General features: G+C 38.6%; 1 protein-coding gene across 1 annotated transcript in view; it reads right to left on the bottom strand.

Annotated features, from left to right (window-relative positions):
* The window catches only part of itga8.S (integrin subunit alpha 8 S homeolog), a 103,808-nt gene that overhangs the window by 59,096 nt on the left and 20,875 nt on the right, over positions 1–23,837 (bottom strand). Inside the window, exons 7-15 of the mRNA XM_018269147.2 lie at positions 23,198–23,323; positions 21,349–21,393; positions 18,761–18,804; positions 17,771–17,827; positions 13,072–13,124; positions 11,728–11,933; positions 10,491–10,682; positions 3,946–3,991; positions 3,194–3,301 (exon numbers count right to left, since the gene is read on the bottom strand). Of these exons, the coding sequence (XP_018124636.1) occupies positions 3,194–3,301; positions 3,946–3,991; positions 10,491–10,682; positions 11,728–11,933; positions 13,072–13,124; positions 17,771–17,827; positions 18,761–18,804; positions 21,349–21,393; positions 23,198–23,323 (877 nt within the window). The remainder of the gene's footprint in view (positions 1–3,193; positions 3,302–3,945; positions 3,992–10,490; positions 10,683–11,727; positions 11,934–13,071; positions 13,125–17,770; positions 17,828–18,760; positions 18,805–21,348; positions 21,394–23,197; positions 23,324–23,837) is intronic.

The following is a 23,837-nucleotide window of genomic DNA, read 5'->3' on the forward strand; positions in this document are numbered from 1 at the left end:
AAAGGCATTTAAGGGCCAGAAGTCATGCAAGCCGCAACTTACACCTGATTTGCAGACAGAACTCTGCACTCGATGCTGTAATTCTGGTAAATAATGCAGAACTATGGGGGGGATAATGATTTCTGTTAAGAAAATTGCACTCTGCACACCACATTGCATTCGCAAATGATCCTTTATGTATTTTCAGGGTGATTGAAACCCTTTTATCTTTGCCCTACAAAAAAATGCTAAAAGACATTTGTTCATCTTTGACACATCTTATGCCAGTGTGTTTTTGCCAGTGCAACATCCTTTTATTGCTACTTTGTAAATAAAAAATCCCCATAACTCCTAAAAGAAAATATGTGGTAAGAACATAAACTATTGACATCATATTTTGCAATGATTTGTGACACTGATATAGATGCTACTCGCCTGCCTTGGAAGTCTGAAGGGTTCAACTTGATGGGTATGTGCCTTTTTCCATCCTCCCTATCTATAACTATAACATATCCTAAGTATTCTGTGGATACTTCCATCAAACACTGCACTGCAAGATTTAATCACATAGTTCTATAAATATAAGGGCTCTACATGTTAATCATTTTAATATATGAATGTTGAGTAGAAGTAAATTGTAGGAGACTGTAGCCATCCAGCCATACAGTTTCTAGTTTGCCGTCTATTTTGATTACAAGCAGATCTTGGCCTTGGAGGTCCAGACTACCTTTAAGTTTCCTTGTGTGGTTTTCTGTAATTTTACTTGCACAGAAAGAGTTCAACCAGGGCCGGATTTACATGGCGGGCGCCCCTAGGCCCACTGCTGTTTGTTGCCCGTCCCCAACCCTTTATTCGTGCAAATTTTTATCATCGAGACCAGAGCAATGGGGAGTGGCAGATGGGAAATTTAAAAAATGATTGTATCTCCAGCATATCCCCAGTGTTTTTAATCCAATGTGGGTGTGATTGGGCAGCATGCCGCTCCTTAAAATTCTGCCTCCCTAGGCCCGGGCCTAGGTGGTCTTTCCACAAATCCAGGCCTGCCCTCAACACACATATACAGTAGAACAAGCTACACAGCTGGCTCAGGAATACCATGGCCAACCCCATGAGACTGTGGAATCAGATGCCGGTTACATTTTTCCCTTCTAATTGTTCTCAGATGCGAATACAGGGTTAGAACAACTACAAGTCAGAATTAAAACAAAATAAAACAAATGAATGACAAAGCCAGTCATTTGTAGAAAAAAAAACACTAAGCCATGCATATCACTTAGACTTTTTTTATATACATTTTGCTACTGGAACACAAAAAAAGCAAACAATGTCAGTCAAAGAGTATGTATAGACACTGTGTATATTAATATGTATTCTAGGCTATTATAGGCTTATTAAAGGGGTGGTTCACCAATAGGTTACCTTTTAGTATTTTACTGCAATTCTAAGCAACCTTTAAGATAACAGATTTCAAACCTGAACACATGAGCAGAACAATAGACGGTGTCCATACCATCGCCTCTAGCAGTGGCGCAACTATAGAAGAAGCGGAACCCCCAGTTGCAGGGGGGCCCGGGGAACAGGGGGGGGGGCAAGGTGTGGGGTCTGCTTCCTCTATAGCTAATAAAGAAAAAACCCTCCCCGGCCACTCTTTTACCTGCGGTGAGGAAGGGGGACACAAGTCGAGCAGGAGTGGGCAGAGGTGGGACATGGGTGGGGCAGATGCAGGACGTGGGCTGGGGCCCTTCTGAAGATTTTTTTGCAGGGGGCCCATCGCATTTTAGTTACGCCAATGGCCTCTAGTCAGATATCCATTCTTTCAAGCCGCTGGCTCATCAGCCAGTTCATGGTATGACCAGAGTTAGTAGAGAACGTTCTGCTTTGCTTGGAGAATCCAACTTAATGTTAATTGTGCAATTATGTCAGGGAGCTGCCCCTGAAACTTATTAACCAATTATTAACCCTTTTTGCTTTTGTTGGCTATACTCCTAATGATATAATTATGTGTCCAGACTAGCAAGCAACATCTTCTTCAACGCTTGTAATGGGGCTATAACAGTAGTTCAGTAGGCAGTGTTAGGCAAACTTTTTTCAGCCACCCAGACACACCCAGCAGCAACTTAGGTAAACAGCAATTAAACAAATTCTAAATATACAAAAAACTCATAATGATACCATTAGACAAATGGACAGTGAAACTAAAAGGTACAGTGATCCTTTAAGAAAAAACAAGTACAACGGCTAAATACGTAGTCCTTCAGTCTTCACACTGCAGACACATTCACTACCACATGTGGTTGTTTATTAGGCATGAATCGACAATGATTATAAAAAGTTAATTATGAAATTGTGGGCAATTCATTGCTAGTTTGTTGCCTCTTTTTAGCTAATTTCAGCGCTGATTGCAACATAATCCCTTCCTATCACTAATGGTACTTATTAAGGAATGCCTGTGGTTTGGCCATAAAGGCCCTGAAGAAAAGTCAAGGAACATAAATTGATTTACGGATCGGTAGTACCATCTACTAGTGCAGTTATTTAAGTTTTGTAAAAAATCAAATAAATCCTGGCCATTGCTGAAAATCAGCACCAGTAAAATAATAGCAAGGGGCGTACTAAAGAAAATATTGCATTACTCGTAAAAATAATGTTTTTGTGTATGTTAAATTAGGAGCTGTGGTTATTATACCCCCTCAAACACAAAAATGCACTGTGGAATATAGAACATAGTTGTCTGTAAAAAGGTATATTATTATCATTTCGAGTGAACCTTGGCCTTAAATAAGTGCCTATTAATCAAAATCTCCCCATAATGAAACAGATAAAAAAAAGTCCTTAGCACATATGAGCTATGCTTCATTCTGACAAATTTGGTTCAGAGTTTGGATGAATTTCTAGGCTGAAAGGCTTTGATAGATGGAGTTGAAGGTTTTTCTGAAACTCATATAAAAACACAACAGGGAAGGAAGGTGCTGCCGCTGGTTCTTACTTGTGTTTAGGTTACCTTAGTGTTACAGGGCATGTATATGGCTGGCTAGTAATTGATTTTCCACTGTGTGTATAGTGAAATACAATGGTGCCAGAGCCATAAATCAGCACTGAAAGACTACCTTAAAAAGAGATTCATTGACTAAAATAAATCATATTGTGTATTATATGGGTTATTTTATTGAGAACACAAGAGAAAAAAGGCAATCATGGGTTTTTAAACACTTACCAAGTCACCAGAATTTCAGAATTTGGGAGCTGGCAGGTTTTATTCTCTGGGTTCAGTATCATAGGGTGGAGCAAAAGTTGAGCATCAACAGTGATCACTGGTCTTGCCCTGGGTTAAAGAACAGCCGTGATAAAGGGTGTACACGAGAGAATTGAAAAGCTCAATATACCAAGACAATCCCTTGACACTCATTGGTTTATTGTGCCCAGGAACATTGTATATGCCTTTTGCCATCAATATGAGAAATCTCCTTTTGCTATAATAAGCCATCTGAATTTATTACAGTTGTAGAACAAGGGGAATGTAACTTTGAGCTGTAGGAACCTATGATATTTGGCATCAAACCCTGGAAATATCTGCATGAAACCACAAGAGTTCACATGTACTGTATGTTCAGGTGTATCTGATACATGATCACATATAAGCAATAGAATGCCTTTAATTCCAGGGCCTATTTCAACTCCCAGTCCAGACCTGGTTAAGGGCCCTTATATTCAGCCATGGTCCCTTCCAGTTCCACTCTATGGCTCCATGGCCCTGACTGATGTCCATAACAAACTCAATGGAATCCAAGACCAAACAGGGCCAGATGAGGTAGTTGGGGAGGGGATTAATTAGGGCAGTTTTTGTTAAAAAGTAATAGCATGCTTTGGTCCCCATTAAATATGAAATCACTTTTACATTCATTTATTATAATCCCATTATCTATACAGAAAGAAATAAGGTAAAGTAGAAAATTATCCTTTACCTACCTATAAACAACAGCTTTTCCTGCTCCAAAAGCTCCTACAATAAGATCTAAAGTACAGAAGAATATAAAGTAAGAAAAAACAATTCAGCACAAAAGCTATAACTGTTACAGGTATGGGACCTGTTATCGAGAATGCTCAGGACCTGGGGTTTTCCAGATTACGGATCTTTCCATAATTTGGATTTCCATCAAAAAAACGGACGCCGGCATCAAAAACAAGACGCCGGCGCCGTTACACGAATTTTTTGGCGAAGCAAAACGCCCCAAATTCACCCATCACTAATCCTGTGCCTTTTCTCCCTTTACAGCTTTGAATGGCTGCCTCCATGATTACACAGCAGCTTGTTTATATAAACTATTATAGAGTATCTGAAGTGAATACACCAGTTGTACCAGTGCAGCACAACAGTACATTATATTCTGATTACTTTAAAACACTTTAATTTTTTTGTGTTACTGTTCCTTTAAGCACATTCCCGCTATCACAGGCAATATGGAATCTCTCACTTTAGTCTAAAAATGCAAATATGAATGCTATGCACACACTGTTATCTGTTCCAATGTAAATTAAAGGAACGTTGTCATCACATAATTTATCTTTTTAATGATCCCGCTGAATTTTGTACACAAGATACTGTCAGCAAATAATGAATCATTTTTATTATCCTCATTTAATTTTTATGCAGACTTTGCAATTATTTCTTATATTGACATAGAAGCCCAGTGGTTTGATTGATCTGCCTCAGCCAAAATTTGTATCTTCCACGTTAAGCTTAATCAGTCACAGGCCTCTCCTGCTATGGGTATTGCAAGTCTCAGACTGAAATTCTCATTCTCACTCTATACCTACAATCTCAGACCGAAATGCTGTTATTTGAAAGGATCACATGAATATTAGGAAATAAGCCTCACTGTCTGAGAAGAATTGAGTTCTTAACAGATTTCCTTGCCTCCTTCTGGTTTCCATAGTTCTATCTGTAACGGATCAGCCCCAAATTCTTTAATAGCACATAAAGGGTCATTTAATACCGCAAAGATGGTTGATATAAAATGGACGCAAATTTTACGAACTTTTGCCCAAACACCCGCTTCTGCTAAATCTGGTGAAAGCGATCAATTGAGGGGAACCCTAAAGCTACTGCCACCCTGAATGTGGTGGTAGTTCCAAGGTTTCCGCCACAAGCTGTGTCAACAGACACACAGAGCTGTCAATCCCCCAGAATTTATCGGGAGTTACTAGAATTTGAGGTCTCCCGTCACATTCCCCCGTTTTGTGACGACTTTGGTTGATTTTCCACGATTTTTGATGAAAATCCGGTGTGCGCATGTGCAGCTGGAGCAATGTGATTTCTTTGGCTTCAGGAATACTTGTTCGCATGGCATCAACTCCGCTGACATCACATACCTGGAAATTTTTTGCCAGCACTGCTCCCCCGTCTGTGCACAGGCTAACAGCTCTGTACACTACAGATTAGAATCACACGATAGCAACTTAATACAGCATGTCAAAAATGACATGGTAACCACTATGAGAATTTTGAACAGACGTTGTCCCTGATATGGAAGAAAAACGTGTGTGCATTTTAAGAGTAAAAAAAGTGTGAAAGCTGAGTCAAAGAGCAGTACTTTTTAACTGTAAACCTTAATTGGGTAAATTTGCAACACGTTTCAGGAGCGAAATCCCTTTATCAAGGGTAGGTAAGTAGGGATGCACAGAATCCATAATTCGGGCGAACCCCAGAATCCTTTGTGAAAGATTTGGCCAAATACCGAACCGAATCCTAATTTGTATATGCATATGCAAGTTAGGGGTGGGAAGGGGAAAACATTTTTTACTTCCTTCTTTTGTGACAAAAAGTCAAGCAATTTCCCTCCCCGCCTCTAATTTGTATATGCAAATTAAGATTCAGTTCGGCCGGGCAGAAGGATTGGGCCGAATCCAAAACCTGCTGAAAAAGGCCGAATCCCGAACTTAATCCTGGATTCAGTGCATCCCTATAGATAAGGGATTTCGGTCTTAAATCATGGTGTGAATTTACCCGATAAAGGGTTGCTGCTAAAAAGTACTGGTTTATGTGGTGTTAGTACTGTTTTGTAATGGCTGCATTAACCTGCTAATAAAGCACTGTTATACTCTACTCATCCTTGGCTACCAAAACATAAATTGGCGACGAGGATGGGATGTCTCTTCTACCTCTGCAGCAGCCTGCACCTTTTCTTCCAAACCCTGGTGAGCCTACCATAACTTTTACTGCTTAGATCCGTATGTTTGAAAATTACATTATTGCTGCTGACCAAGGGTAGATTTCTGCTGCTAGAAAGCGTGCTTTACTTATTCACTGCCTGGCAGCAGAGGGACATCGTATATTCTATACATTACCATTAGCTGATGAAACTACACTTACTGAAACTTTTTCATGCCAAGAGTAAATGTGGTGTTAGAGTTGCTTACTGTTGTGTAATGGCTGCATGAGCCTGCTAATAAAGCACTGTTATACTCTACTCATCCTCGGCTACCAAAACATAACAGTTTAACACTCTGACGTACTTAGTGATCGCATGAGCAAAAATTTTTTACCATTTGGAACAGAACAACTGGAAATCCTGTGCAATTGCATTTGTTTTGTATGCATCAGCTGTGATTGTGGTTGTCATGGAAATGCTGGAATTCTACAAAAATGCTGCTTTGTGGGTAAACAATATTGTGATCTCATTTGATCTGCACTTTGCACACTGCCCCTGGTAAGAAAGTGTAGACTATTTCTGCCACACATTTACTTACCCATCTATCTACCCATCCTCACACACCCAAATCCATCACCTCATTAGAAATGCAATGCTAGCCATGATACAGATCTGCAAACATCTCAAATATAGAAATACTGAAACGTACACATGGAGGGGGGGTGTGATTAAATTGTAATCAAATAAGAAAATCATGCAAACTTTTAAGACGCTGACATCCATTAGTCAGTTATTTAGCGGGGAAGGTATGTCATATGTATACAGAATAAGGCTTACACCCCTAAGGTTCACATGTTTATTTATATTATCTAAACAATGTGTGCAGTGTATACATACATTAGCAACATACCATCTAAGTCTTGTTTGTAAGCAGGCCTGAAGGGGTGACCTCAACTCAAAACCCATTTTCAAGAAGAAACTGTTCACGAATCTGTCAAGTAAATCCCACTCTTGCACTAGTTTACTCACGAAGGGCAGCAACAAATCTCCTCTTCTTTGGGGGCGACTAATCTCCCCGAACTGCCTCCCGCCAGCTAGTAAATCGCCGGCAGGATGGCAATCGGTACGCTTCTTTTTCCGAAGTTGCCTCATAAGGAAACTTTGCCGACTTCAGAAAACGAATGCCTTCCCTTTGGCGATTTAAAATCTAGCCAGCGGGAGGCAATTCGGGAGATTATTTGCCCTGAGAAGAGGAGATTTGTCGACTTATCTCCCGAATCTGAGCATGTGTCTCTGCTCTAAAAGTAACACTCTGTATAGTTTCAGTTAACCAATTAAATAGTTAAACAGTTAAATAGCATTATCAATTTCATATTTGGCAAAACAATCAAGGGCCAAAGTTTCCAGAACTCTTCTGTAATGACCATGATTTTAACAGTAACAGATAGACTGTACCCCACATAAATCAATATGATTGCAGCTTGCAGTGGTGTAAATAAGCAGAGCTGGGCCCCTCCTAAAAATTCTTTTGTGGTCCCAGCTTGCAAACTTGAATGCCCTCATTCATATTTCATTGCCTTCATTTATTTTGCTCATTAGTTGGGTGGAGGGGGCAGAAAGGGCAGCGGTAGGACCTGAGGCCAGAGAACCACGCAGCAGACCCCACAACCTTGTGGATCCTTCCCTGTTCTCCAGGCCCCCTTATGGTTGGGGTTTCTGCTGTATGGTAGTTACACCACTGTTAGCTTGCATTATTCAGACACACTTCCCTTCAAAACCATGACAATGTTAATAGAAGTAACTGATAGTTAAAGGCTTTAATGAAATCTCCCATATACTGTACTATTGTTGTGCAAATAAGGATGGATATAGGCAGTGGAGGGTGCAGTACTGACCATGATGTGTGTGTGACAGGGATCTTAGATTGTAAGCTCTGCTGGGGCTGATGTACATAGTGTACAATATCGTAATCTTAAAGTGCTAAAGAATATATCATCAATATATATCATCACTAAATAAATAAAATATCTACTTGAATTTCAGTTCTCTAATTGAAAAGGACAAATGATTTGGCCAAGTAATATGTTCTGGTGACATAGAGTTCTGAAAGCACATATGGCAAGTGATTAATGAAGTCAGACAGGGTTATAATGCTTAAAGGAAAAGTCAGATCTGATACTGGAAACTGCAACTGTGTTAACGGAGCAGGTCACAAGAGCCTCGGCAATACAAATAAATATCAGCCTATAATTTATTAGTGCAAAGGAAATGATTCATTTGCAAAGTTGTAAACATATCAGTTAACATGGTGCAGGAAACTCACAGGCTCCGACATCTTTCTGAGTTATGACGAGAGCGCTGCAGTTATTATTTCTATGGTAGTTGCATTAAGTAAAAGAAAACAGCACTGGGAGAGGTTTGTCGTGGTTTCCAAATACATTAATAAACAATAATCAGTAAGAAAGTTTGTCATTGAAATGAAACATTTCTAAGTGGTTTTAAACTTCTGTTTTGCTAAAGGCCACATCATATATATCCATGGCTATGAAAAGGCAAAAGATTGAACTTCTATGTAATGGAACTGGGTAATTAAGCTGCTTGTGCAACACAAGTACAGTAAAGATCTAACCACCCAAACATCAGCCCCCACTTCATGTCCCTACTCCCATCAACTACTTCCATCAGGGAAATGCATGGCTTGGCCTTCCAGCTACAGAGAGGGAGCCAGGCAAATAGCAATGATATATTTGGATTCAACCTGGCCAGATCTTTGGTGTTATAAGACTGTCACAATCTGTACCCTAAATCCAGAACAATTGCTAGGCTCCACCTGTAGCAGCCGCCTTTCACTTGGGGAGGATCCCTCCGCTAATTGGATGCCGCCAGGTCTTAATAAGAGAGGAGCCTAGCAAGAGTTCTGAACGAGCAAAGGGGCACGACTGTTTGCCAAGGATTTTTAAGAATTTTTACCAAGTTGTATCACTTGCAACTGCAACATGTGCCCAATGCAAGATTACTCTTTATACTACAGGCATGGCCCTGTCATCCAGAATGCTCCGGACATGGGGTATTTTGGATAAGGGGCCTTTCCTTAATTTAGATCTCTTTACAATGAGTTTACTTAAAAAATAATTTAACATGAAATAACCACAATAGGCTAATTGTGCCTCTGATAAGGATCAATTATATCTTAGTTGGGTTCAAGTACAAGGTTCTGTTTTATTTATACAAAGAAAAAGAAATTACATTTTAAAAATCTGAATTATTTATTTAAAATTGAGTCTATTGGAGAAGGCCTTCCTGTAATTCAGAGCTTTCTGGAAAATGGATTTCCGAATACAGATATGGGATCTGTTATCCAGAATGCTCGGGACCTGGGGTTTTCCGGATAACAGATCTTTTCGTAATTTGGATCTTTATACCTTGAGTCTACTAGAATATCATATAAACATTAAATAAACCCAACAGGCCGAATTATTTATGTAAAATTGAGTTTATGGGAGATGGCCTTCCTGTAATTCAGAGCTTTCTGCATAATAGGTTTCCGAAATACAGGTATGGGACCTGTTATCCAGAATGATCAGGACCTGGGGTTTTCCAGAGAGCGGATCTTTCTGTAATTTGGATCTTCATACCTAAAGTCTACTAGAATATCATATAAACATTAAATAAACCCAATAGATTGGTTTTGCTTCCAATAAGAATTAATTATATCTTAGTTTGGATCAAGTGCAAGCTACTGTTTTATTATTACAGAGAAAAAGGAAATCATTTTTTAAAAGTTGGGTTAAAAAAAGCTTTTCCGTAATTCTGAGCTTTCTGAATAACGGGTTTCCAAACAAAGAATTTCCATACCTGTGACAGATCCCATACCACCCTCCTCTGACCCCACCTAAAAAAAAATAAAATGAAAGCAGATGCAGGACCACTAAATGATTGTAATAAAGACAGCAGAAAGTTTTAAAACATATATATGGGACCCCCAAATGATGTTTCTTTGCTTTACCTTTGACTGGGTTTTCATAATGGAATAATCTAATTACGCTGATCCATAATCTAAGGATACTTTATCAGAAAATAATTTCATATAGTCCATTTACATGTGTAGCTTAGGTTAATAGAAATGTAAGGCTTATGTTCAATTATTAAATTTCCTGGCAGGAAAAACACTAGTATTTTGGTTACATCTAATATTTTCAAATCTAAAGAAAGCTGTCAAATTTGAAATTTGACTGGCCTGGTTTCTTTCCAATTTTTTGACAATCACTTCCGGCAAGAGTATAGTGGATTTGATTTGATTTCCAGACCACGGACAGATGGAATTACCTTCTTCAAGCACTATTAAAACAATGAATAGTATACCTGGGTAATCGTTTTTGTCTATGTCTGAATCGCCTCTTAGAGTAAAGCCAAATCCTGCAGGCATTGACTGTGAGGCCCAAGCTCCTTCAAGTATCTGGGAGGTATCTGTGTTTAACCCATTGCCGTTCCCATTGTAGATAAACACTCGGCCTTTTCTGTCTTCCCCCGCAAATGGCGAGCCAACGGCAATGTCTGTGAAAAAGACACCCAGAAAATAAATAAATTCCTTACATGCAAGTTACTGCAGCTTTAAAGGGGAAGGAAACCTAGTTGGCACAACAACCCTCCCCCCCTCCCGAGTGTTGCCCACCCTCCCTCCTCCCCCCTGGCCTACCCGTCCCGCTGGGCAAATGCCCCTAACTTGTTACTTACCCTTCTGCGCAGGTCCAGTCCAGGGAGTTCACAGACGACATCTTCTTCCACGCAATCTTCTTCCTGCTTTGACCGGCGTTTTGGCGCATGCGCAGTAGGAGCATTTCGCCAGTACGGATCTACTGCGCATGCGCCAAAAGTCACGAAGTACTTTTGGCGCATGCGCAGTAGATCGTACCGGCGAAATACTCCTACTGCACATGCGCCGGTCAAAGCAGGAAGAAGATCGCGTGGAAGAACATGTCGAATGTGAACTCCCTGGACTGGACCTGCGCAGAAGGGTAAGTAACAAGTTAGGGGCATTTGCCCAGCGGGGGGAGGGGAAGCAACACACGGGAGGGGGGGAGGGTTTTTGCACCAACTAGGTTTCCTTCGCCTTTAAATTCTGCACCAGATCTTGCTGCAAGTGTCCAGACGACAGCTATAAAACGGGTGCTTATATAGAAAAACAGACACTGGTCATGTTTAGTGATGGGCGAATCACTTTTGTGGAAAATTCACGAAACGGCTAAAAATTTGCAACAAAGTCTATGGGCGACAATTTTTTTTTTGATAGACAATGGAGTCTATATGCATCCTTATCGCAGTGAAACCTGGTGAAACATTTCGCTCATCAATAGTCTAATAGTTTATATCTATAGTCTTGCTATAACTTAATATTCCATCACTTAACAACATCACAATACATATATGGACAAAGCAGGCTTACCTGGATGCTAAGGGAACAGGGAATAAGCTAGCTGTGTGATAGGCACCCTATAAGAGGGTATTAAAAATGGATAAAATATTGCTGAGGCTGAAACTGCTAGGGAAATAAAGTGAACCTATTTAAATAATATTTCGAATCACTATGAATAATATTTACCATTGTATCCATCTTGATTTAGATCACCTAAATGTGCGATAGCGCTACCAAATCTCCCAAAGACTTCAGTGCCTTTCAGTACTTGAGGGTCTCTAAATTCAAGGGGGCTTTCTTGCAGGTACAAGAAGACTTTTCCAACTTCCCTTGGGTTGCTCTTGAATTCCCGATCCATGAAAAGTGGGGCTCCGACTAAGATATCATCCAAACTGCAAAAAGGAAAATGCCTCTTGTTAGTGGGAATTTCATCCGGCTTAATGTGCTTACACTCTCACTATATGGCCACCCGTTCTCTTCTCTACACTTAGGGGCAGATTTATCAAAGGTTGAGGTGAATTTTCAAAGTTATTTTTTGTGTACTTCGACTAGGGAATAGTCCAACTTCAATTCGAAGTTGAAAAAATATCGAAATTTGTCTCTTTAAAACTTCGACTTTGACCATTCGCCACCTAAAAGCTGCCGAAGTGCTGTTTTAGCCTATGGGGGTCCTCCTAGAACCTATATGGAGGCAATTGGTGGAGTTTGAGAGATCAAAGTTTTTTGGGGGAAAAACGTAGAATCTAATTCGATCGAATGCGCTATTCCATCAATCGTACGATTCGAATTCGGCCGAATACGGACCACTTCAACCCCCAAAAACCTTCGTCCTCTATTCGGTTGGTCTTTTTGAATTCGAAGTTCGAAGTTTTTTTAACTTCTAATTTCGACCCTTGATAAATATTCCCCTTAACTTGTGCTGAAAGAGTTGAGGTTAGGGATCAGAATAATGTTGACTGAATAGTGCCCTAAACATACTGGGGCCAAGCAGGTAGGTAGTGTGTGATGATTGAAAGTAAAGTAGGCCAATAAGGCAACAGTAGAACCAGATAGTGACGGTAAAATTTGAATTTAATATTCTAAAAATTCAAATTTTCAAGTTTATTTTAGTGTAATTCGACTAGAGAATAGTCCAAATTCGACTCAAGTTTTTTTAAAAAAAATCGAAATTTGAAATGTATCATGTACTGTCCCTTTAAGAATTCAAATTAGACTATTCACAATCTAAAACCGGCTGAAATTGGTGTTTTAGCCTGTGAGGGATGTCCTACAATCAATTTGGAGTAGTTTGGTGGACTTTTGAAAATCAATTTTTTTAAAAAAAAAAAAAGAAAAAACTTTGCGGATCAATCCTATTCACCCAAATTTAAAAAATGCGATATTTTTTTTTTAATAAATTTCGATTGGTCGTTTTTTTTCCGAATTTCGAGTTTATGGGAATTTTTAGAAACTCCCATAAACTTGAATTTCGACCCTTGATAAATCTGCCCCTAGGTGCTGCCCAAACATTTAGGGATAGTTTTAACATACCCGTCATTGTTTACATCTGACACAGCAACAGTGTATCCAAAGTAAGAGGCCATCTATAAATGGAACCATATTGAAACATATTAACAAAGGCTTTTGTTACACCATTAACAATACCGTTGAGAATATAAATGTATTAACAGCAGCATTCATTTAAAGAATCCCGCTGAGTCTTGAAACAAGATGTTCCCATCAAAAACTGCATGTTCTTTATTTATCTAACAGAAAATATGATTTTGTAATGGCGTTGCTGTTGGAGAGCTTTCCTTCATGTCTATAAAGGACTTGTTAAAGGGAAGGTCAACCCAAAAACTATTTTTTTGTGAGCTAGTCTGCAACTTTCCGGAGCCACCTCTTTATTTATGTCACTTGAAGCTTTAGCTTTGGGAAATTATTTTATCACTAGGATTATGATTAGGAGTGCAGGGCAGACATTCACAAAAAGTAAGGCAAAAACACAAAGCAAACCCAGAATCAAAAGGACGGAACCTATTTGTGTACTAAATACAAGTATGGGATCCCTTTTCCGGAAACCTGTTATCTAGAAAGCTCCGAATTACAGAATGGCTGTCTCCCATAGACTCCATTTTATCCAAATAAACCAAAGTTTTAAAAAATATATCCTTTTTCTCTGTAATAATAAAACAGTAGCTTGTACTTGATCCCAACTAAAATATAATCAATCCTTATTCGAAGCAAAACCAGCCTATTGGGTTTATTTAAAATTTAAATGATTTTCTAGTAGACTTCAAGTATAAAGACCCAAATTACGGAAAGATCCGTTATCTGGAAGACCCCAAGTCCAGAGCATTCTGGATAACAGGTTCCAAACTGAAAGAACATTGTTTAGGTTAGTAAGCCTTAAACATTATATAATTAGTAAATGTTCCATAAAGCCCCATTATACAGAATGCTTGGGACCAGAGGCTGTCCGGATAAGAGATCTTTCCATAATTTAGATCTCCATACCTTAAAGCTACTAAAAATAAATTAAAGATTTATTAAACCCAACATGGTTGTTTTGCCTCCAATAAGGATTAATTATATCTAAGTTGGAATCAAGGAAAAAATACTGTTGTTTTATTACAGAGAAAAAAAAAAGAAATTTTTAAAATATTGAATTATTCTATTAAAATAGAGTTTATGGGAAATGGTCTTCCCATAATTTAGAGCTTTCTGTATAACAGGTTTTTGAATAACAGATCCCATACCTGAATATATGCAAATCTGAAAACACGGGATTAAAGGGGTTGTTCACCTTTAAATTAACTTTTAGTATGATCTGATATTCTGAGACGATTTGCAATTGGTTTTCATTTTTTATGTGTGGTTTTTGAGTTATTTAGCTTTTTATTCTCCAGTTTACAGTTTCAGCAATCTGGCTGCTAGGGTCCAAATTACCCTAGCAACCATGCATTGATTTGAATAAGAGACTGGAATATGAATAGGAGAGGCCTGAATAGAAAAAGGACAAATAAAAAGTAGCAATAACAATACATGTGTAGCCTTAAAGCGCATTCGTTCTTTTAGATAGGGTCGGTAACCCCCGTTTGAAAGACAAAAAGAGTCAGAAGAAGGGAAATAACTCAAAAACTATAAAAAAAGAAAAAAGGAAGGCCAATTGAAAGGTTGCTTAGAATTAGCCATGGTGTAACATACTAAAAGTTAATTTAAAGGTGAACTACCCCTTTAATTGCAATAATACATCCATAATTCAGAGGCATATAAACAGCTTTAATACAGATTATAGTTTAGTTAGATGTCCCCAGTGGGAGAATTATTTCTCAGTAGTCCCCTTGAAGATTAGACAAAAAGCTAGTACAGTTTGAGTGAAGTCGACTTACAAGATCCAAAACTCCTATGCAGCTCCTATTGGGTGACAATTCGAATCGAAATTGAGAAAAACTTGAATGTCAGAAAGGCTAGTAATGTCCAAATTGGTCCCTGGGCCTCTCCCATTGACTTATACATGAACTTGGCAGGTTTTAGGTGGCAAATAGTCGAATTCAAAATAAAAAATTACAAAGGGCCTGAGTTTGATAAATCTTGTAAAATCAAATTAGAATAAAAACTCAAATCGAGTTTGGATAATTCACAATTCGAATTTGAGAGTTTTGCCCATAGAAAAAAAACAAAAATACGAATTTGAATTTTCAATTTGACCCTTAATATACTGTATCTGCCCCTGAATGTCTAGACCAAAGCAAACTGACCATTGTGGGGCTCCTTCACTTTTTTTTGTCTGTTCGGTCTATAAACAGATGTGACTTTAAAATGTTTTACAATCCTTAGAACAACCTTTCAACCTTTTTTTGTTATCTCATATCCTACTAAACATAAAATAAAGTTTCTCTGAGCACAAGAGAAAACAACAAGATCAATTCTAGATACTGTCTATGATGATATTGTAATAGTACTCGCTTCTATGTTGTAGTTTACATGGAAGTATTAATCAAAGTCAATTCAGTTAAACATCATTGGAATGTTCTGCACAGTCATTACATACACAACAACCACAAAGCCATACTTGTATGCATGTATAATTTTAAATTTATTTAAAATTATCATTTTTATCATTTTATAAAATTGATAAATTTGTAAAGCGCTGTTAAGGAGCTGCAGTGCTGTACAGTGCATAAAAGTACAATATTTATAAAAGTATACTTGGGGAAGACAAATCACATAATAAATATATGTGGTAAGAGACATAGGGGCAGATTCATCAAGGATTGAATTGATAATTTGAATTTTTTTATTTCGAATTTTGAGTTTATTTTAGTGTAATTCGAATAGTCAAATATTTTATCATGTACTGTCCCTTTAAGAATTCAACTATTCGCCATCTAAAACTTGTCGAATTGGTGTTTTAGCCTATGGGGGACCGCCTACAATAAATCTGGAGTTGTTTGGTCATTTTTTTTTTTTTTGGTGAAAAATTTGATTCAAATTTGATTCAAGTTTGCAGCTCGATCCTATTCACCCATTTTTAAAGAATTTGGTTTTTTAAAAATATATTTCAATTGGACGTTTTCTTTTCAAATTTCGAGTTGATGGGAGCTGATGTGAGTTTTTAGAAACTCCCATAAACTCGAAATTCGACCCTTGATAAAAATGCCCCATAGTGGGAAGGAGATACTTTACTAAATGTAATCTTCTGTCTAATTACATAGTCTTCGGCACATAGCTAGTAATACTCAGTGCATAAATATATATACTGTCAGGGCAAGGCCAGACATGGCGTTTAAAAAGAACAGCCAGGCGTATGTACGCATAAACTGCACTACCACTGAAACTAATGGAAAACGCACTATGGCAATTCACACAGGGCACTTGCAAGTTGAAATCTGCCACAGGACGCCAGTTTTGGCGTTTTTTAGCAGAAACGCCAATACGTCAAGAAACTACCAAATCAATAGACTCTATGGGATCTGCAAGTTTGAAACCACACTTTGAGTAAATACACATCGTATTTTAAATATGGCGTCCAAATTCTCAATGAGAACAATGAGAAGTGCATGTTGGGAAAAGAATCCTACATGCTGAAAAACACATGAAAACCACATGTTGACGGTCACATGTGATTTCAGTGGCGTATTTACGCCTGGCTGTTCTTTTTTAAAAACGCCGCAAAAATGCCACGTCTGGACTTGCCCTAAGGCTGGCAGAATTTCAAAGTAAGATTTGGGGTCATGCAGATGAGTGGGTGTGTAGTAGTATGCCTGTGCAACCTCCTCCTCTAAAAAACTATAGAGGGTGTCTACCGATATCTGGCTCTGGAATTAGAGACTAATGGGGAACTTAATTTGCTGTATATTATTATTAACATGTATTTATATAGCGCTAACATATTTCGTATCGCTGTACGTAAATGTGTTTATACAACTAAATCACATGAATAACATACATAGAACATGGAGTTACATACATCACAATCAATACTGGTACAAAAGGTAAGGAAGGCCCTGTGCAGAAAGAGCTTACAATCTAAAGGGAAGGGAATAATACACAAGGTGTGGGAGTGGGCAAGATCAGAATTAAGTGGGTGGTATTGCATTTGGTAGTTAAGAGTGACAGTAGGCTTCTCTAAATAAGTGTGTTTTAAGAGATCCTTTGAAAGCAGGAAGGTTGGGAAAAGTCGGACAGACCGTGGGAGAGAGTTCCAGAGGAGGGGTACAGCCCTTGCAAAGTCTTGAATGCGAGCATGTGAAGAGGTAATGAGAGAAGAGTTGAGTAGCAGGTCAGTAGAGGAGCATAGTAAGCGGTTTGGTGAGTATATAGAGATGAGTTCAGCTATGTAGGGTGGAGCAGAGTTATGTCAGGGTCATTAATTTGAATCTAATTCTGAAGAGTAGTGGAAGCCAGTGCAGGGATTGGCAGAGTGGCATGGCAGAGGAGGAGCGGTTGCTGAGGTGTATGAGCCTTGTGGCAGTGTTCATTATGGACTGGAGAGGTGACACTCTCTAATGGGGAAGGCCAATTAAAAGAGAATTACAGTAGTCAAGACTTGATATGAAGAGAGAGTGAATAAGAATTTTGGCAGCATCTTGGGTGATAAATGATGATGGGTGATATTGATTTACCTTGGATGATTAGCTAGAGACACCTAATAAAGCTTACTGAGTATGACAAATATTGATTTCCTCAGGAGATTAAATAACAGTCAGTCCAGCAATCACCGTAATACAAAATCCACAACTTTTACCTGATCACCTGTAAAGTTCTGAATGAAGGTCATGTCCGTTGAATTAATGATAGAGACCTACAAGCAATAGAATAAGGGATATTAATAGCAACATTGTATGTAGGTACTATATATTTGACATACATGCATTATAAATATCCATCTTCACCACTAAGGACGGCATTGCATATGGTCCTGTAGGTGAGGTATGGCATTCATCCATGGGGATTTATACGTGTATATGTCATAAGTTGCACTTATCTGGGGTGTACTCACTTATACTTTTGGCCTAGTGTATTGGGGTTCATGTAATATCCATTCTCCACGAGCTTTAATGTCTCTTAAAGGAACAGTTCAGTGTCAAAACAAAAACTTGGTAAATAGATAGGCTGTGTAAAATAAAATAAAAATTCTAATACAGTTAATTAGCCAAACATGTAATGTATAAAGGCTGGAGTGACTGGATGTCTTACAGTACATAACAGAACAGAACACTACTTCCTGCTTTTCAGCTCTCTAACTCTGAGTTAGTCAGCAACTTGAAGGGGGGCCACATGGTACATAACTGTTCAGTGAGTTTGCAATTGATCCTCAGCATTCAGCTCAGATTCAAAAGCAACAGTTATGACCCATGTGCCCCCCCTCAAGTCACTGATTGGTTACTGCCTGGTAACCAATCAGTGGAAACCAAGAGAGTTAGACATCCAGTCGCTCCAGCCTTTATACATTACATTTTTGGATAACTAACTATTTTAGAAACATTTTTTATTTTGCATGGGCTATCTATTTAGCCAGTTTTTATTTTCATACTAAACAATTCCTTTAAGGAACTTTAGTGGTTACCTGTGCTCATATCAGGGAAAGAAGTGGTGCTACAATATAGGGATGTGTTTTTATGTGATGTGAAATGATTTAATATGAAATTATTTTAACCTAGATCGTGTATTATTATAAAATGATCTAGTAGTTATGCCTATGTTCAAAGTAAATCAACTGAGTAAGATGACATACATATCCAAAGTTTTGTGCTCCCCTTGGAACTCCGGCAACCACCTCTGCAATGAAAAACAGAATTGAGCAATTAGAAAAATCCAACTCGCTTCCTGCAATAAACCTACAATTTTAAAGGAGAATGAAAGACACTGCTCAAAACTATCAGACATATTTGTATACATTGGCTTGGATAAATGGATACATTTGCAGAGTTTCCTGAACTAAAATAAAATGGTACACATGGATGCCACAGTAGCCTTTAAGCAAGCATTTCAACAATGTCCATTGTGTATATAGCAGAGGGGATTAGCATATGCATAGCAAATGTATAACGTGTTAGCAAAAAAGATGTGAGACCAGAGGCATAGCATTATCAAGTACACTGGCTTTATAGAGAAATATCATGAACTGTGCCAACATAAGTATTCCTTTGTACAAAGCACCATTTTGTACATTTTTAAGGAAACTTTCAGGTTATGGAAACTAACAATGGGACAATGTTGATTTAAGTACTTCTCATATTGAGAAGCCCAGTGTTTCAGCACTTGATCGCTAACTTCAACATGGCTTCATATGAACCCTAACTGGACAGGCATTATTGATATAGGGCAGCTAATAATAGATTTCCTATCATTGTGGTATTATGGTTTTATGCACAACTAAACCTTCCAAATACACCTTAAGCCTTCCAAAACTATGCACTAAATCCACAGCAATTTCATTTTTATAGCTGAGGTTTGCCAGACAGAAGATCATCATAGCAGCTCCTGTATTTAGGACAATTATTTACGTGCAACTTTTATGGTCTGTTCTGGAGGTTAAAGTAGCACAGGCTTTGGTTAGGCTTTGGTTTGTGGATACCACAAAGCTAGATTAAAAAGGAATTCACGGGGAAGGCCAGCTGAAAGGAAGTTTATTTCCAAAACACACTCAATCAATGTGATCTCCCATCAGAAACAGTTTGTAATATGGTGGAAGTGGCATAAGCAATGCCTTTCATCTGTCCAGCGTGAGTCTAGTGCACAGTGTTTGGTTGCAACTGGTTCCTGTTACAATCATTTCTATAAAGCTAATAAGCTTCTGCTAGGTGCAGGGAGCCCAGCGGAAAGCCAAGAGACAGTGCCTGGGTAGCTCTTTACCAGGGGCATCGTGCTCGGTTACACTAAATCTAAACATGGTTTTGCTCGAGTGACATTAAATTAAATCCTTTTAAATAAAGGACCAGAAACAATAAAAAGGCTTCCTGTGCACTAAAATATACTAAACTCAGTATAAATGCTCAAGTTGAGCAAAGGTTTAGGAATTCAGAAGCAGACACAGAGTTTGTACGAGTTAGCGGTCAAAGCAGTTATACCAGGGTAGGATACGCTGAGCATCCTTCTGCCCTCCAGATACTGTAACTATATCTCTCACCAGAAAGTGGGCCACCCCTTTCCTATCAATGCTCTCTAGGGCTTACTTTGTGGTTAGATAGTTAGATATCGGTTGAAAAAAGACCAAAGGCCATCAAGTTCAACCCCTCCAAATGAAAACAGCATCCATACATACCGACACTGACCCCACCATACACTCACTTAAACTATATTTACCCATATCTATACTAACTAGTGTACATTTACTATGGATAAATTGCACTCCTTAAAACCCCATACTCTAAGCACTGGTGCAGTAGCAATAGAGAGGTGAAAACGCAGAACAGGCTTTACAGACTAAAGGGAACCCTGTATTTAAAGCTTGACCTGGGCAGGAATAAAGTACAAACCTCTAGACTGCCTTTTTTCCCCTGGTGCCACTTCCAGGTGCCTGATTGATGAGCAAGGAAGAGGAGGAAAAGGTGGAAGAGATGATATTCATGTTCTGTCTCTGTACTTTCCATATAGTGATTTATTTGCACAAGCAGTGCAGCATACATAAGCAGGCACAACTATTTAAATCCACCATGTTTTTCTGCCTTTGCATCTTGCCCCACACCTAGGACAATTGCTGCAGATCTCATTCACCGCATAAATACAGCATTGCTTGTGTTGGGCAGTAATATATTCATGGGGGAGCATATGGAGACTTGTAGGTGTCCCTTTTCCCCGTCCCCTAACTTGGGAGTCATTCAGACATGCTGGTTAAAGAACAACGGCACTGTGCTTTGCAAAAACATTGCAAGAAGCCAGAGACAAGTGCTTTTTAAATTATGCTTTTACACTTGCATCCCAGTAAATGGCACAGTTTTTGTTCCATGGCAGGTGCCTTATAGGATAACACATAATATACAAAACTGAACTGTGAAACATTCTTAAACTTGAAAATGGGCCAACTTTCCAAGGGATTTTTTCCCCTGCTAGTATGGGTCAGTCCAATTTCCCCCTGTATAATATACAAATCTGTCCTTTAACAAATGTGGTCCAGTACAATTAGTTGCATCCCCTATACCTACAGCCTTTAGGTTGCAGTTTTCGCATCCCTGCTTTGATCACCACGTGATAATACATTGATAACCTATATTTTAATATTTAATATACTTATGATGGCAACAGAGTACTCTCAGACTAATGCTTTTGAATGATGCTTGAGAGACAGCAATATGGACGTACAATGATTTGCAGTTGTATTACCTTGCTCTGAATCGCCAGTAAATTCGCCAACAGCCACAGAGTATCCTGTACAAGGAGACAATTAGAAAGTATAGACAATGGCTAATCAATGAGTTTTATAGGAAGACACATCTCAGGAGAGGCTTGAAACATATGAAAGATGTATGGCACCAGTGAAGTGCTGACTGCTTGTATTTAGAACATATCAAGGTTTGTACCTCCAAGATGCATGTGAATTAATATTATCTTTTTATTACTTTTTTTTATGAATTTCCATTCCATAATGATCCTGTAGAGCATTATCAGCATCATTTTAAACCAAAGCAAATGGCTAATTCAGAAGAACCTTTATTGGCTTATGCAGGCTTACTGAGATAGCACAAATGTAACGGCCTGACTTTCTGATATCTGGTCATGGATGAGCCAGTTATCTTTAGGCAGGTCTAAAAATCCCATCTGCAAATCTATCAATGGGCTGTGGATGTTTTACCTATAAAACCCCAGGACCAAATCATTCTTAGATCCCACACCTAAATAAGTCTTCATTTTGTACTTACAGTATATATTAGTACTGTACAATTAGATTTTGTACTATAATAATTTAGTTGGGAATGCTTATAAAACTAGATCAACCAAAGATCTAATTGCTGTATTTAAGGATGGTCATTTGCAGACCACACTATATAGGATCCCCTATTATCTGGATATTTCTCTTCATCTCCACAAGAAACTGGACCTGTACATTTTGGCCCAGTGGTTGAAATCCTAACAGACATTTCAGTCATTGGTTTAAAAGCCTGATTGTGTGGTCGCCTTTCCTTGTTAGAACAATATAAATTCTCTGTAAAATAAACCACCTTTAATGGATCCAATCAATTTCACTTAAGTGTTATTACTGACAAAAAAACATAATCATTTTCTTTTTCCAGCAGCAAAAGGCTGCACATACTGTATGTCAATTCTGCAATTTCATTTTATATAACAGAACAATCTACTTAACCACAAAGTACCTTTCTTGTCAAGGCAAACTCTGCACCGCCGCCAAGAAATGACTGATTGTATTAAGCACTCCCTATAAAAAGGTCTCTAAGTCAAGCCATCCAAGAATACATCTCAGTGCTTAGTATAACATTAAGACAATATTCAGAAACACTGATTATAATAAACATTCAGTTGCTTTTGTCAGGAACCTTTTTTTGCAGGAAATCAAAACGTATAAAAAGAAACCATTTTGGCAAGATTGGAATAAAGCAGTAAGAAGGCGATATCTAAACTGGCTGCATCCTGTTTATCTAGAGCATTAATGCCATTGCTATGCTACACATTATGTCATTTCATTGACCTTCTATTGTAGGAACCTGTTGTGCAGAACAATTCTCAAGGCATCCTAAAATTAGTCAGCAAAGCATGCCTAGTTGAAGGGAATTTACAAAGAAAATAAATAAGGATGGACATTTTTGGACTCCTACCAGGACAGTATAATCTGCTACAGAAGGGAATGTTGTTGGATTGCAGTCCCCAAAGACCTTTTGACAGATTCCTGCTGTCACAGATGTGGTAAAGAACTTGGGGTTGTATTCATTCCATGCAACTCCTATGGGGCCTCTTCCATCCTATTCTATATCAAGAGAATGAACAGTCTAGGGTGGAGTCAAGGCCAGCCCAATTCAAGTAAGAGCTCCATCACTTGACAAGCCAGCTCCGTAAACCCCCAAATTTGTGGGGCTCTTTGCTGGAGCACACACAACATGTTTCAGGGTTTCCCCCTTTCTCAAAAAGCATGTTTACACTTTCAAAAAACTAAAGAAAGACATGGAACTCAGCTTTAAATACCACTTATAACGCTAATAGTTATTGAGGTGTAACTTACCTAAGTAGCTGTCATCATAGACAGATTGTGCCATTTCTGTCTGTTTCTCACCCGTTATCTTCCTTATAATGTTCCTGAAGGAATAGTCTTTAATTATGTCTGCTATACTGGTTGTAAACACTTGTCCTGGGATGCAAAATGTCATGTACAGGGCGAGAAAGGCAAAACACAATAAATATCATCAGAGAAACCCACACAAAATAATAGATATACTAAAGAGCCAGGGCAAACCTGGGCCATTATTCTGGAGTACCAATGCCAGCTGAACTATGCAGTTTCACTACCTAGCAACCTGTGCCTATACCTGTGAAGAGGTCCATACATCTAGATGAAGCCAAAGTGCATCATGCTCTCCTGCTATGATAAGAGTTCAACTTTCTGTTTCGAACAGTATTTTTCGTTGGTAAAATTACATGAACCAAAGGGAGTTAACATAGAGTCTCTCACAACGGGAAAACCGCTTGTTGTAATGTCAGATCCCTCCATTAGTGGAAGAGATCCACAATAGTATTGAAGAGTGAGCAGAACCTATGAATAGGGTTATGTCCTCTGCATTCCGTTGTGTTCCCATAACTATTTCCCTCTGTAGCAGGAGTGTACCCCAAGGCTTGGTAATTCTAATCTTTACACAGATCTAAAC

This window comes from Xenopus laevis, chromosome 6S (assembly GCF_017654675.1).
Source record: "Xenopus laevis strain J_2021 chromosome 6S, Xenopus_laevis_v10.1, whole genome shotgun sequence".
In the NCBI taxonomy this organism is placed as follows: domain Eukaryota; kingdom Metazoa; phylum Chordata; class Amphibia; order Anura; family Pipidae; genus Xenopus; species Xenopus laevis.